The sequence below is a fragment of the Dermacentor variabilis genome, unplaced genomic scaffold (assembly GCF_050947875.1).
Source record: "Dermacentor variabilis isolate Ectoservices unplaced genomic scaffold, ASM5094787v1 scaffold_16, whole genome shotgun sequence".
In the NCBI taxonomy this organism is placed as follows: domain Eukaryota; kingdom Metazoa; phylum Arthropoda; class Arachnida; order Ixodida; family Ixodidae; genus Dermacentor; species Dermacentor variabilis.
This window is the reverse complement of record NW_027460324.1, coordinates 4,110,662-4,125,652: the sequence shown is the minus strand read 5'-3', so window position 1 is coordinate 4,125,652 and position 14,991 is coordinate 4,110,662. Positions and strand designations below refer to the sequence as shown.

Sequence of the window (14,991 nt, the reverse complement as noted above, 5' to 3'; positions counted from 1 at the left end):
TCGCACAGCGCGGGACGCGCCTGCATGTATCCGAAGTTTCTCGAAAGTTATCGATGCTTCTACCCGGCTGTCTGTTGTCGCCGAACCTTGTGTTATCTGATTTCATCGCGTGACGCGAATGGTGTAGAACTTTGTGGAAGGCACGCGGGTCCGAACGATTAGTCTGGAACATTCGACGACTGCTGTATAAAAGCCGACGCGCTTGACCCGCTGATCAGATTTTCGACGATCGCCGACTGTGTTCGCCGCTCTCGTTGTGCTTTAAGTGTAGCCTGTTTTGTGGGCACAGGTTCGCCCAATAAAAGCTAGCTTTTGCCTTTCACAGTATTGCTACTGTGTTCTTTGACGTCGCGACCACGTGACATCTGGTGGAGGTGCTGGGTAAGTCCGGTCATGAACGGTAATTCTCGCCGTGCACATCCCAGTCGGCGTAATCAGGTGTCCTCCAGCGGTCCGAATTTGAGGGCCTTCCCATGCAGTCTTAACTTTCCTCAACTGGGCGGCGACGGGTCCACTCATGACAGAGTAATCGGCTTCTGTGTCTACTAAGGCGGTGACTGTGTGGCCGTCGAGAAGCACGTCGAGGTCGGTGGTTCTTTGCCTTGCGTTACAGTTAGGTCTTGGCGTCGGATCACGGCTGCGTCGTGTTGAACTAAAGTTGGAACGTCGCGTCGTCAAGTCGTCTTTCGTCGGTGTAGTCTTGGCTTCCTGATTTCGTCGGGACGGCAGCGTGTCGTTATGTCGTCGAGGTAGTTTCTGCGGTGTCTTCGTCGGCGGCGCAGGATCTTCGTCAGTTCGACGAACAGCAACCTCACCTCCATCGGTTGCTGCTTTTAGTTTTCCGGATATGGGCTCGCTGACCGGCCCCGGGCTGGGCCAGTGTATGGTCGGCGCTGCGGCGACAGGTAGCGGCCTGGTGATGGCGAACGGGATGGTCGTCGAGAGCTGCACTGAGTAGCGACGAGGTAGTCGGCGATATCACGGGGGCGTTCACCTTGCTACGGGCGCGGAGCGTTCACGGCGAAACCTCGCAGTCCCATCTCCCGGTATGGACATCGTCGGTAGACGTGACCCGCTTCTCCGCAGTGGTAGTAGAGTGGGCGGTGGTCAGGAGCGCGCCAAATGTCCGTCTTCCTCGCGTAGGTGCGCTGGGCGATGGGTGGTCGTGCTGGCAGCGGCGGCGGCGGCGGACGACGGAACTGTGGCGTGACAGGGCCCTGGCGCGGTCGCGGAGGGGGACCTTGACGGCGTGCGACGGCGGCGTAGGTCATCGCTTGCGGCTCAGGCTCCGGCGATTCAGGAGCTACTCCAAGTTGTTGTTGGAGCTCCTCACGCACGGCGTCGGCAATCGAAGTCACTTGAGGCTGTGATGATGGGAACAGCTTTTGTAGCTCCTCCCTCACGACAGCTCGGATAGTCTCGCGTAGGTCGTCGGTGGCCAGTGACTGAACTCCGGCGTAGTTTGTCGAGTTCGTGCGGCTGTCGAATTGCCGGTTTCGCATCTCGAGTGTCTTCTCGATGCTGGTGGCCTCGCGGAGAAACTCGTCGACGGTCTTCGGTGGGTTTCGTACCATTCCGGCAAAAAGTTCCTCGTTCACACCACGCATCAGCAGGCGGACTTTCTTCTCCTCGGACATTTCTGCATGGGTCGGCGTGGCGGAACAGAAGGCTCATTTCCTCAGTGAAGATCGCAATCGTCTCATTCGGCAGCTGCGCCCGGGTCTCCAGTAGAGCTTGGGCTCGCTCTTTTCGCACGACGCTTGTAAATGTTTGCAGGAAGCCGCTACGGAAAAGTTCCCAGGTCGTTAAGGTGGCTTCTCGGTTCTCGAACCACGTCCTGGCCACATCTTCCAATGCGAAGAAGACATATCGCAGTTTGTCGTCGCTGTTCCAGTTGTTAAACGCAGCGACTCTCTCGTACGTCTCAAGCCAGCTTTCCGGGTCCTCGAAAGTTGAACTGTGGAACGTCGGAGGCTCCCTGGGCTGCTGCAGCACGACGGGGGACGCTGGGGCTGCCATTGGGGTGGACTTGGTGGCCATCTTCTTAGTCGTCTCAGGCAAAAGTCCGTGCTCCGGGGGCAGTCCTTGCAGCCTGCGGCTACCTCGCTGGTTCTTGGCGACGTTGGTGTCTTCCGCGTGAGGGCTTGGGTCACGGCTTTGTGGGGGCGTCCGGTACATGAACGCAAAGCACCTGATTTATTGCTGGTTTCCACAATTTCCTCGATGTATGTGATTGTCGTGCCCTTGTTGATGAGCTTGAACTCTTGGCTGAAGTTGGTTAGCATACTTAAAGGACCCTTCAGGACGGCTGGCGCGGTGGAGCCTCAGACTGCAAGAATATGACGTCACGGTGATATACAAGTGCGGAAGAAAACACTCCGACGCCGACTGCTTATCGCGCGCCCCCATCGATCCCCCGCCGCAAGACGACGAGGATGACGACGCCTTCCTTGGGATATTAAGCGCAGAAGACTTCACTAAACAGCAACGAGCAGACCCGGAGCTAAAAGGCCTCGTAGAGTATTTGGAAGGGAGCACCGACGTTGTCCCTAGGGCATTTAAGCGCGGGTTATCTTCGTTCACACTACAAAACAACCTGCTCGTGAAGAAGAACTTCTCACCAGTCCGCGCCAGCTACCTTCTTGTTGTACCGTCAGCGCTGCGTCCAGAAATACTGCACGCCCTACACGACGATCCAACCGCTAGGCACCTCGGATTCTCCCGGACGCTGTCGAGAATACAGGAAAGGTATTACTGGCCGCGTCTGACCGCCGATGTCGCCCGTTACGTGAAGACATGCCGAGACTGTCAACGACGCAAGACACCATCGACAAGGCCAGCAGGATTACTACAGCCGATCGAACCTCCTCGCCGACCATTCCAGCAGATTGGGATAGATTTGTTGGGGCCGTTTCCGATGTCAACATCCGGGAATAAGTGGATCGTCGTGGCGACAGACTATCTCACCCGCTTTGCTGAAGCTAAAGCTCTACCAAAAGGCAGCGCAGCCGAAGTGGCGAAATTTTTCGTCGAGAACATCCTGCTGCGATATGGTGCCCCAGAAGTCCTCATCACCGACAGAGGAACGGCTTTTACAGCAGAGCTCACCCAAGCCATCCTGCAGTACAGCCAGACAAGCCACAGGAGGACAACTGCCTACCATCCGCAGACGAATGGTCTCACGGAGCGCCTGAACAAGACCCTCGCCGACATGCTAGCAATGTACGTCGACGTGGAGCACAAGACGTGGGACGCGGTCCTGCCGTATGTAACCTTCGCTTACAACACGGCGGTACAAGAAACAACACAGATCACGCCGTTTAAGCTGGTTTACGGCAGGAACCCGACGACGACGCTCGACGCCATGCTGCCCCACGTCACTGACGAAGAGAACGTTGACGTCGCTAGCTATCTCCAGCGCGCCGAAGAAGCCCGACAGCTCGCCCGCCTACGGATCAAGAACCAACAGAGGACCGACAGCCGACACTACAACCTCCGACGACGCTTCGTCGAGTACCAGCCCGGCGACCGTGTTTGGGTATGGACCCCGATACGCCGACGAGGACTCAGTGAGAAACTACTCCGACGCTATTTCGGACCCTACAAGGTCATCTGACGTATTGGCGCTCTGGACTATGAGGTCGTGCCAGATGGCATTTCGCATTCACAGCGACGCCGCGCACGATCCGAAGTGGTCCATGTGGTGCGCCTTAAACCCTTTTACGGACGCTGACGAACTTCCTATTTTGTTTTCTTTGCTACGAGTGCTTTTGTTTATTACTTTCGTTTGTTTGCAGCATCGGGTCGATGCTCTTTAAGAGGGGGGTATTGACACGTGTACTTATCTTTATCGGGCGACCACATTTCGCCGCCTAACAAATGTAATCGCACAGCGCGGGACGCGCCTGCATGTATCCGAAGTTTCTCGAAAGTTATCGATGCTTCTACCCGGCTGTCTGTTGTCGCCGAACCTTGTGTTATCTGATTTCATCGCGTGACGCGAATGGTGTAGAACTTTGTGGAAGGCACGCGGGTCCGAACGATTAGTCTGGAACATTCGACGACTGCTGTACAAAAGCCGACGCGCTTGACCCGCTGATCAGATTTTCGACGATCGCCGAATGTGTTCGCCGCTCTCGTTGTGCTTTAAGGGTAGCCTGTTTTGTGGGCACAGGTTCGCCCAATAAAAGCTAGTTTTTGCCTTTCACAGTATTGCTACTGTGTTCTTTGACGTCACGACCACGTGACAATATCCTAGACGAAGGTGAAAACAGACTGGAAGGAGAAGCGGCGATAAATTACATCCAAAAAGTAACAGCCGAATCTTTCCAAGGCAAGGACGAGGTTGAATTTGAAGAAAAAAAGAGCATGAAAGAGACCCAAGTGAAAAAGGAGCTGGTGCTGACAAATTTAGACTGGAAGAAAGCGGAAGAGAAAATTCCTAAGCGCACAGCCACAGGGCAAGACGAGGTTCCCGTTAGGCTGATAAATGAACTGGGACCAAAAAGTAAGGAAGCTCTGGTGAAAGCAGTGGAAACAACTTTGAAAGATAGAGGAATACCAGACAGTTGGCGACAAAGTAGAATGAATTTAATTTATAAAGGCAAGGGGGAGAAAGACAATTCACTCGTATAGACCGTTGACCATTACATCGGTAATATACAGGCTAGCAATGCAGGCAATCAAAGTAAAGCTTCAAGCATGGGCAGAGAATAATGACATTTTGCGAGAGCTTCAGAATGGCTTTAGAATAGGTAGGCGTTTGGATGATAACTTGTTTGTTCTTACTCTGTGTATTGAAATATCAAAATCAGAAAGCAGACCGTTGTATGTGGCCTTTTTGGACATTACAGGAGCCTACGACAACGTAGACCGCAACATATTGTGGGATATTCTGGAAGGGGAAGGCTTAGGTAACGATTGTCTACAGCTTTTGAGAGAGATTTACCTAGAAAATACCGTTTGCGTTGAATGGGAAGGGATGAGGAGCGCGGAGAAAGTTCATATCAACAAGGGACTGAGGCAGGGGTGCCCTTTATCCCCGCTTCTGTTTATGATGTACATGGTGAGGATGGAGAGGGCGCTAGAAGGAAGTAATATCGGGTTTAATCTCTCATACAAACAGGCAGGTACAGTAATAGAGCAGCAACTCCCAGGTTTATTTTATGCGGACGACATTGTGTTGCTCGCTAACAAGCAAAGTGTTTTGCAACGTCTGGCAAATGTCTGTGGACAGGAAGGCAACAATTTAGGTTTGAAATTTAGTGTTAGAAAATCAGGTGTTATGGTATTCGATGAAAACAGTGAACAGACAGTAGAGATACAGGGCCAAGAAATACCTCGGGTACCAGAATATAAATACCTTGGTATATGGATAAACGAAGGCAATGGATATATGGAAACACAGGAAAAAACCATAACAGTCAAGGGGAAGAGAAATGCAGCCATAATGAAGCACAGAGCGCTATGGGGATACAATAGGTACGAGGTCCTCCGAGGTATGTGGAAAGGGGTAATGGTTCCAGGACTTACTTTGGAAATGCGGTTGTTTGCTTTAAATCAGGGGTACAATTAGGACTCGACGGGAACCAAAGGTCAGCGGGTCGCCTCGCATTGGGCGCTCACGGGAAGACTACAAATGAAGCTGTGCAAGGGGATATGGGCTGGACTAGTTTTGAAGTGAGGGAAGCTCGCAGTAAAATTGAGTATGAAGAACGGCTGAGGAATATGGAACAAAATAAATGGGCTGGGAGAGTGTTCCGGTATCTGTACAGGCAAAACATTGATTCACAGTGGAGGAAAAGAACTGGGAAGCTTACCAGCAAGTATGCGGCCTGTGGGGCGGGCAACACAGCAACAAGAAGGCCAAGCTGAAAGTCAGAGAGGCTGAATTAATCTCATGGGTGGCGGCAATGGAAGAGAAACCTGCCATGAGTAACTACTTAAGAGGAAAAAACGAAATCAGGAAAGAAACCATATATGATAACTCAAAGGGAAGCTCATTACTTTTCGAAGCGAGATCGGGATGCCTTAGAACACGCACTTATAAAGCGAGATATAAGAAGGAAGAAGAAGCATGTGCTTGCTGCGGTAAAGCTAGGGAAACTACGGAGCTTATTTTATTAGAATGTGAAGACGTCTACCCAGCGGTCGATTTAGGCACCACTGGCCTCCTTGAAGCCCTTGGTTTCAGCGGGAGCAGTGGTAAAGCAAACAGGTCTGCAATAGACGTTAGTAAGAAGCGATTGGTGGATTGGTGGAAGAAAAGTAGGGAAACGACAAAAGACGGAGACGTACAAAAGCACAGTTCGCAATAGGGGATCAGAAAATTGGGACGTGGTAGTTCATAGGGTTTTTTTCCTTTTTTCATTGGTTAACCTAGGTAGGATATTAGGCAGCATAGTAGCAAGAGCTTGGTGGCGCAACCCACCGCCCCGTTCCAAAGGGGACGCTCATAACATCCATCCATCCATCAGTCTCAACGCGGCTTCAACGCGGCGAACAGTCTCTCATAGCAAAATGGCGAAGAGATGCCAGGATAATGAAACATAGGGCATTGTGGGGGTAAAACAGGTATGAGCTACTGAGAGGTATTTGGAAGGGAGTAATGGTGCCGGGGCTTACTTTCGGGAATGCGGTCCTGTGTTTAAGGGCAGAGGTTCAGTCGAGACTAGAAGTAAATAAGAGAGCTGTGGGAAGATTAGCACTAGGTGCCGACGAGAAAACCACAAACGAAGCAGTACAGGGGGACATGGGCTGGGCATCGTTCGAAGCACGGGAAGCTCAGAGTAAAATCCTATACGAAAAACATCTGAGGAAATTGGACGATAACAGGTGGGCAGCTAGGGTGTTTAAATACCTATACAGAAAGAGCGTTGACTCACAATGGCCGAAAAGAACTAAGAAGCTAACCAGTAAGTATGCCAGACACAAGGACGAAGAAATACAGAGCATTAAACGACAGGTTAAAAACGCGGAAGGTAAAAATTGGATAAATTCTATGGAAAAGAACCATAGTGTGGAACTATATCGATACTGGAAACAGCAGACCAGGAAGGAAGCGTTTTATGATAACTCAAGAGGCAGTGCCCTACTCTTTGAAGCTAGATCAGGATGCCTTAGAACGCGGAGCTATAAAAAGAAATTTAACGAAGAAGAAGACACATGTACTGTGTGTGGTAAATATGTAGAAACAATGGAACACCTCATACTAAAATGTGATGGTATCGGGTCCGATGTCGATGCGGCCACAGTCACCCTTCCTGAGGCCCTAGGGTTCAGAGATAATAATAGTCATGTAAATAAATGTGCGGTGGAAATTAGCAAAAGGCGATTGGAGGATTGGTGGCGCAAAAGCAGAGAGATGACATAAGGTTAAAAGGGTAGGAAGACGTACTTAAAGAAAATCGAGAAAGTCAATAACACAGAACACAGATAAAAATAAAAGGCAAAATAAAAATCTGAGCATATGGTGGCAACTGCCATCGCCCCGTTTCAAAGGGGACGCTCCTACCTTCCATCCATCCATCCATCATTGTAAAATTGAGTATGAAGAACGGCTGAGGAATATGGAAGAAGTAAATGGGCCGGGAGGGTGTTCAGGTATCTGTACAGGAAAAACATTGATTCACAGTGGAGGAAAAGAACTAGGAAGCTTACCAGCAAGTATGCTACCTGTATCGTGGGCAACACAGCAACAAATAAGGTCAAGCGAAAAGTCAGAGAGGCTGAAGTAATCTCATGGGTCGCGGCAATGGAAAAGAAACCTGCCATGAGTAACTACTTAAGAGGAAAAAAACGAAATCAGCAAAGAAACCATTTATAATAACTCAAAGGGAAGCTCATTACTTTTCGAAGCGAGATCGGGATGCCTTAGAACACGTATACCTACACTCTTAGGCAAAGTTACACCCTTTGGCTTGCCCCTTCTGCCACACAACGATAATCGTTATCTGCCTTGATGCGTTTCCTTTCTTTAACGCTGCGAGCCCGGTACTTTCCAGTAACGAACGGCACGCGCGTCCAGCAACGAACGGCACGCGAGTGTATAAAGCGAGATATAATAAGGAAGAAGAAGCATGTGCTTGTTTCGGTAAAGCTAGGGAAACGGCGGAGCATGTTTTATTAGAATGTGAAGGCGTCTACCCAGCGGTCGATTTAGGCACCACTGGCCTCCTTGAAGACCTTGGGTTCAGCGGGAGCAGTGGTAAACCAAACATGTCCGTAATAGGCATTAGTAAGAGGCGATTGGAGGATTGGTGGAAGAGAAGTAGGGAAACGGCAAAAGATGGACAAAGCACGGCAAAAGCACAGTTCGCAATAAGGGATCAGAAAATTTGGCCGTGGTAGTCCATAGAGTTTTTCTTTCATTGTTTAACCTATGTAGGATAAGCAGTATAATAGCAAGGGCTTGGTGGCGCAACCCACCGCCCCGTTCCAAAGGGGACGCTCATAACATCCATCCATCCATCAGGCTCGGAGCCGACATCGGCTGGCGCTTGGCAGGTCGGACAGTAGCTTTTAACGCGATAGCGTTAAGGAGCTCGTGTCGCAGAAAAGCCGGTGTCGTCGGCGTCGGTGTCGGCGTCCGCGGCGTTGGCCGTGAGCAATAAATCACGGCAGGCACTTCATAAATAAAAAGCTACTTCCAAGATGGGCTGGGTGGGAATCGAACCAGGGTCTCCGGAGTGTGAGACGGAGGCGCTACCACTGAGCCACGAGTTTTTTTTTCTTTATTGCCTTTTCACAAACGCCAACAAAAAGATCAAATACACGACATGTACATATTCTAAAAACACCAGCCACAGCTCGGCCAGTGTAAGGTGTTTAAAAGGGCTTCACAGAAGCCAATTGGTCAAGTACAGGAAGCCATTCCGGGGGTTCACATAGTGCTCTGAACAAGTCGCGTGTGTATATAATGCTCTCAACAAAATAGTGTCTTGCTGAGTGAGCCTGTATATGACAATGCCTGATGTCCATTCTCGTCTTCCATACGCTGTGCATGCAAAGCAGCATTAGCATATCACTCGGCGCTTCCCCTGTTTCTGCACGTGGAAGAAACCGGATTCCAAAAGGGCTTATCGGCAATTCTTTTTTAAGTGTTCTTTGTAGGACGTCCCACAGAAATAGGGCGTCATGGCAGTCAATAAAAATATGCTCAATTGATTCTGGCTTATTACAGATTAAGCAGTTTACCGACCAAGGTACAAAAAGACCTTTGCTTTGTAACCATGGCTTTACAGGGAGAGTGTCGGTATGTAATTGAAAGAAGAACGTTTTAGCAGAGGGTCTCACTGGCATTTTTTTAACGCGCTTTAGCACATCGCGCTCAGGACCTAGCCTGTAGGCAGCTCGGTAAACCGGTAATGGTAAAAATACATCGAGAATATCAGAATACAGACGCTTTTTCGTGACATCACACAAGTATTCATATGAGAACCTTGCCTTGAGCAGGCGTACAGAAGCAACCACTTCACGCAAATAAGGACTGAGTGGTCCAGCTCCGAAAGAAACAGTTGACACGACAAAGTCAGATAGATAATCATGCAATCGTGCTTGGATCACAGTTCTCAAAAACACATCAGTTTGGTCCCGCACAAAGAAGAATCTGCTTACCAGCTGCTTGAAAAACAGGTGTGAGAGCCCTAGTCCACCATTTTTCACCTTGTGAAACAAATTGCACCGGCTTGTGCGCTCCCATTGCGATCCCCAAATAAAGGTCGCAAACACTCGGTGGATTTTTTGAACCGAAGTTCTTGCCATGGCCATCACTTGCAACACGTAGAACACTTTTGCAATTAAAAACATATTACAAACGGAAGCTCTTGCGAACATTGAAAAGTTATGGCCACCCCATTTATCGGTAGCATTTTTGACGCGTTTATTTTCCTCAGACCAATATTCATCAGCATTGAGGTAGTTATTTAGCGGGACACCGAGGTACTTTCCGGGGGAGACGGTCCAATTCATATTACAGTACACCTCGGGTGTGCTCTGCCAGTTGCCATGCCAAAATCCAAGGCATTTCGGCCAACTGATCACGCTACCAGTTGCTGTGCAGAACGCCTTAGCAACACTGACAACTTCCTGCACGCTTCTAGCATCAGTGCAAAACACGGCTATGTCGTCCGCGTACGCTAAGACCTTAACTTCACTGCTGAAAAAAGTGAAGCCTCGAATACATGGTGTTGCAAACAAACGTAAACAAAACGGCTCCAAGTATATCGCAAAAAGTAGAGGGGACAACGCACATCCTTGTTTCACACTCGACCGCACAGGAATTGACATACTTAATTCTTTGTTGATCACTAATTTGGCTGTGCAATCATGATACACCATTTTAACACCTTCAGTAATTACAGATCCAACATTTACGTGCTCCAGCAATAAAAACAGAACTTCATGTACAACTTTGTCGAACGCTTTATGTAAATCTAGCTGAATCATAGCTACGCGGTCATGCATTGCGTCACAACATTCCAGAATACTTCTTGCTATGTGTATGTTCGTAAAAATTGTTCTACCTTTAATGCCACAGGTTTGATGCGGGCCAACGAGGGACTTAATAACGTTTTGGAGCCTTCTAGCTAACACTTTCATGTATATTTTATAATCTGTATTGGTCAAACTAATGGGACGGTAGGACTCAACTGAAAGTAATTTTGCAGGATCGTCAGTTTTGGGGATCATTACTACGTGCGCTGTCTTGAACGAGAGAGGCGCTTGCTTTTTTTCATAGCATTCAGCGATCACTCGGTGTAAAGCCACTGCCATTTCTGCCTTAAAAAATTTGTATACGGCTGCACCCAGTCCATCTGGCCCAGGTGATTTGCCATTACCCAAGTCATCGATTGCCGCTTCGATTTCGGCCACGCTAATTTCAGATTCCAGTGATTCTCTAACCGTGTCCTCTAATCTTGGCATAAGAGTTAGAAAGTGGGCTTTGAAGTACTCGGGGTCATAAATTCTTCCTCCGAGAAGTTCGGTATAAAATTCAACAAATGCACATTTTATCTCTTCGCTTTCTCGTGTAATTTTGTTGTAATATCGAATTTCATTTATCTCCTTATTTGCAGCATGCTTCTTTTCTTCACTTCGCACACGCTTAGTGGGCGTTTCGCCCAGCCACAACTTTTCAGTGCGCGCCCTTATCATTGCGCCGCGGTACTTATCTTCGTCGATCAACTCGAGTTTCGCTTTCACCTCTGGTATTTCTTTTTTAAACGCTCCAGGCACTTCATGTTCTACCCCTAGCATGTACACCAGTTCACTGTGTAACTGTTTCTCTAGTTGCCTTTCCTTGTGACGCAATACGCATGCTCTATCGATGGCAGCAATTTTAATGTCGCATTTAAACTGCTCCCATACTGATATGAAACAGTTGGTTTCCGTATGCAGGGCATTTGAAAGATACTCCTTGGCTCTCGTGACAAACAATTCATCTTGCAGCAGTTTTTCATTGAACTTCCACAGGAACCAATTAAACTTGACACTCTTTCGTTTTTCGCCAATCGTAATCGAGACCAAACTATGATCGCTAAAACTGAGATATTGTGTTTCATAAGAGGAACACAGTGGTACAAACTTCGCCGGTACGTATATTCTATCAAGCCTCGCATGGGAATCACCTTGAAAGTGCGTATACCGTGCTTGGCCATCTCGCGTCATTGCATAACCAATGTCCTCAAGCTCTCTCTCAATTACTATCGCGTTCAACAGCTCAGCGCTTCTATCGCGTACTTTGAGGCTAGTCGTTTTATCTTCAGCTGTACAGACGCAGTTGAAATCCCCAAGAAACACAACATGTCGTTCTGTTTTCAAAAATCCTTCAGCATACTTAAAAAAAATTTCGCGTTCATGAATTTTGTTCGGTGCGTAGATGCACACAGCGCGCCACAGTAGACCAGCAAAAATAAAATCACATGCGACAAGTCTCCCACTTTCGCAGGTGGACACTTTTTCTACAACCGATATGCTATTGCGAATAAAAATGACGCAGCCTCCTGACCGCCCAACAGCATGGCACACACATACACTGTATCTAGATCGAAAAACTTGAACCATCTGTTCTGTTTGCTCCTCACTCTCAATTTTTGTTTCTTGTACAGCCAGAAGGTCAACGTCATTCTCTAAAAGCATGCGACTAATCTGACACTGCCGCCTGCGCGAACACATTCCTCGCACATTCAATGTCGCAACGCGTAGGCTAGATTTAAAGTTAGACGCCATCTCATGGGGTTGCTTGGCCAAGCGTCCTACTCACATCGCTGCTGTGGGGTTCTTGTGGTCATCGTTGAAGGCTACTGGAACGGGTCCTCCGCTAGGGCGGAGGCGTTTTAGGGGCCACCCTACTGCCAGGCGGCACGTTCGGCTTCGGTTTAAGGATAGACCGCCGCGTAGTCGATGCCTTCGTTGGAGGTTCGCCGGTGCCTGACGCAGTAGTTATTCCTGTATTGCCAGTGTCTTCGTGAGCACGCTTTGCAGCGATGCTTCCGGTCATAAGCATCTCGACGTCCGTTGCTTCCTGGCCGACTTCTTGCGGCAGTGACGATGACGCGCTTGCTGCCTTCACGCCTGCGTCGCATGTTGCAGTCTCTGGCTTCGTTTCCGGGGCTGCAGCCAAGGGCTCGCCCCCCAGGTTCGCTTCCTGGACAGCTCCTGGGGAGGGTTCAAGGGGCTTTGCAGGAGTCTTTGCCACGTCGTTGTCCTCCCTGCTAGCTTCTTCGGCATCTGCGGCGTCCATCATGTGTTCGGATACTACGTCCCTTTGGAGTGGGCCTGTAACGCTGGCATAAGAGCGCACACATTGGGAATCATCATGGCCGAAGCGACGACAGACCCCACATCGTGGAACGCGGCACTCTCGCCGGATGTGTCCGATGCCACGGCATCGGAGGCAGAGCGGCGCTCTGCCAGGAACGAAGACGAGCGCCATATCCTCAGCAACACGCAGTTGGTGTGGTAGGTCGTCCACAGTGAGGCCCACATATAATTTCAGCGTCACCGAGCGGGTGGTTGATCCTTTGTCAATGCAGCCCTTGACCTTCCACTTGTCTCTGCTAATTTCCGTCACTTTTCCAAACGGCGCCAAAGCCACTCGCACGTCTTCGTCCGGTACGCCATGAAGCAGCCAGTATAGCTTCAGTCGGACACCTCGATCGCGCGGGTCGATGACCATGCAGCGGTGGTCTTTAACGTTGAACGCTTCAGCTTCTAATATCTTCCTCTTGCCTTCCTCGTCCTTAAACGTCACTGCCCACAGGTGATTCATTTGGTATGCCCCGAGGGCAACCACTTCCGGCAGCAACGAAAGACGTGCAAGGCTATCTCGGACATGCTCCACTCGATATGGCCTGGCTTTCACATCGGCATGCAAAAAAACGGTGTTTAAAACAGAAGCACCTGTGGGCAGATGAGGCAGAACAACCTGGTAGTCTTCAGCCGGCTTTTCAGTACACCTGATACCACGGCCCAAACGGGCCGCTGAAACCGCCCCTACAAGGGAGCACATGATAGCACGTCCTTCCACTTCGGTAGCCAAGACGCGTCTCACTGAGCCACGAGTTCGATGTTTGAAAGCGGTACAAACGCGCTTCTAGTGAACGCGGTGTTGCCTTAAAAACTTTCCGTAGAAAGTTATACTGCGGTGTATATCGGTAATTATGTGCATGTAACTTACAGAAGTCGCATTTACACGAGTAGCGAAGTACGTTTCCTCTACATTTCTTCTGCGCTTACCGCACACGCAGAGCCATCTTGCGGGAAACACAGAAGACCCCCTCCTCTCAATGTACGGCGCTGCCCCGACATGTGGCGCGCCATGCGCGCATTGGGGCTGTGCGCGGACCGGTGCCACGCGCGTCGCAGCCCCGACTCCCTCTCCCCTGAAGACGCTTCGCCGTGCTCTCACGCGGGTTGCAGAATCAAGCGCCGTTCCTTTCTTTAGATTACTATCTATCTATCTCTCTGCCCGTGGCGATCACGACGTTTGGCTGGCGTAGATCGTTTCCCCCTCCGAGACACCGAGTTCTTTGGTTCGTTCCGTTTGCTCTGGCGCACGTTTCGTTGCCGCGCCGAACGCTGCGTTGCTCGACGCTCTCCGTGTGATAAGTGGGCGCAAAGTCCGATGCGGGGCGCCTCGTAAGTGATCCCTGCGCCGTAGCGCTTTGTCTTACACCCCTTGGCGGGTTGATGGGAACGCTGTCGCGTTCCACTCTTGAAGGCGAAGCTTAAGCGTCCTCCAATTTTTTTTTAGGGGTCCACTGCGCCTTAGGGCGTTGGGGTAGGTAGAAACAGTGTAGAAAGTGCAACAATAGAGGCTGACGCCAATAAAATGGCCACTAGGAGGTCCAGGAAGAAAACTACAAAGATTTTTAACACCAGGAACAGGTACATAAACATGCAAGGCGGTAGAAAGAGAGCGAGGTGGCTAGAAATAGAACAGCAGTTAAAAGACGAAGAAGTAGGTGTATACGCGCTATGCGAAACACATCTGAGGGATCTAGAAGACCCACCGTTTATTGAAAGCTACGTCTGGGAAGGGAGCAATAGAACAACAACGGAGAGGAAGGGAGGAGGAGTAGGTATGCTCATACACCAAGGAACAAATTGGCAAAGAATAAAGTTAACTTGCAAAGAACATGTCTGGGTATCAGGTACCCTTGCCTGTAAAAAGGCATGGCTATTAGTAGCTTAATTAGGGACAGGGGACAAATGCAGCCAAGAGAACAAAGATCTAGTGAATTGTTTTGATGATGATATAAATCACTTGGGAGAAGGTGCCGATATTTGTCTGCTGGGTGACATGAATGGCCCCATCGAGGATCTGGATGGATACACAGATTGTAATGGGAGGTTGATGCTAGACTTCTGTGAGCGACACAACCTAGTTATAGTAAATAGAGAAACTAAGTGTGAGGGACAAATCACGTGGGAGTCCCGTAACAGACAAACGACCACTGACTACTGCTTAATGTCGCAGGGGTTATATAG

The 14,991-nt window shown here is 49.6% G+C and overlaps 1 protein-coding gene across 1 annotated transcript; it reads right to left on the bottom strand.

Moving 5' to 3' along the window:
* Positions 1 to 10,729: 10,729 nt before the first annotated feature.
* Positions 10,730 to 13,527, bottom strand: LOC142568118 (uncharacterized). The gene has a single exon (XM_075678192.1). The coding sequence runs from the start codon at positions 13,508 to 13,510 to the stop codon at positions 12,320 to 12,322; it is 1,191 nt and encodes a 396-aa protein (XP_075534307.1). The 5' UTR covers positions 13,511 to 13,527; the 3' UTR covers positions 10,730 to 12,319.
* Positions 13,528 to 14,991: the final 1,464 nt, after the last annotated feature.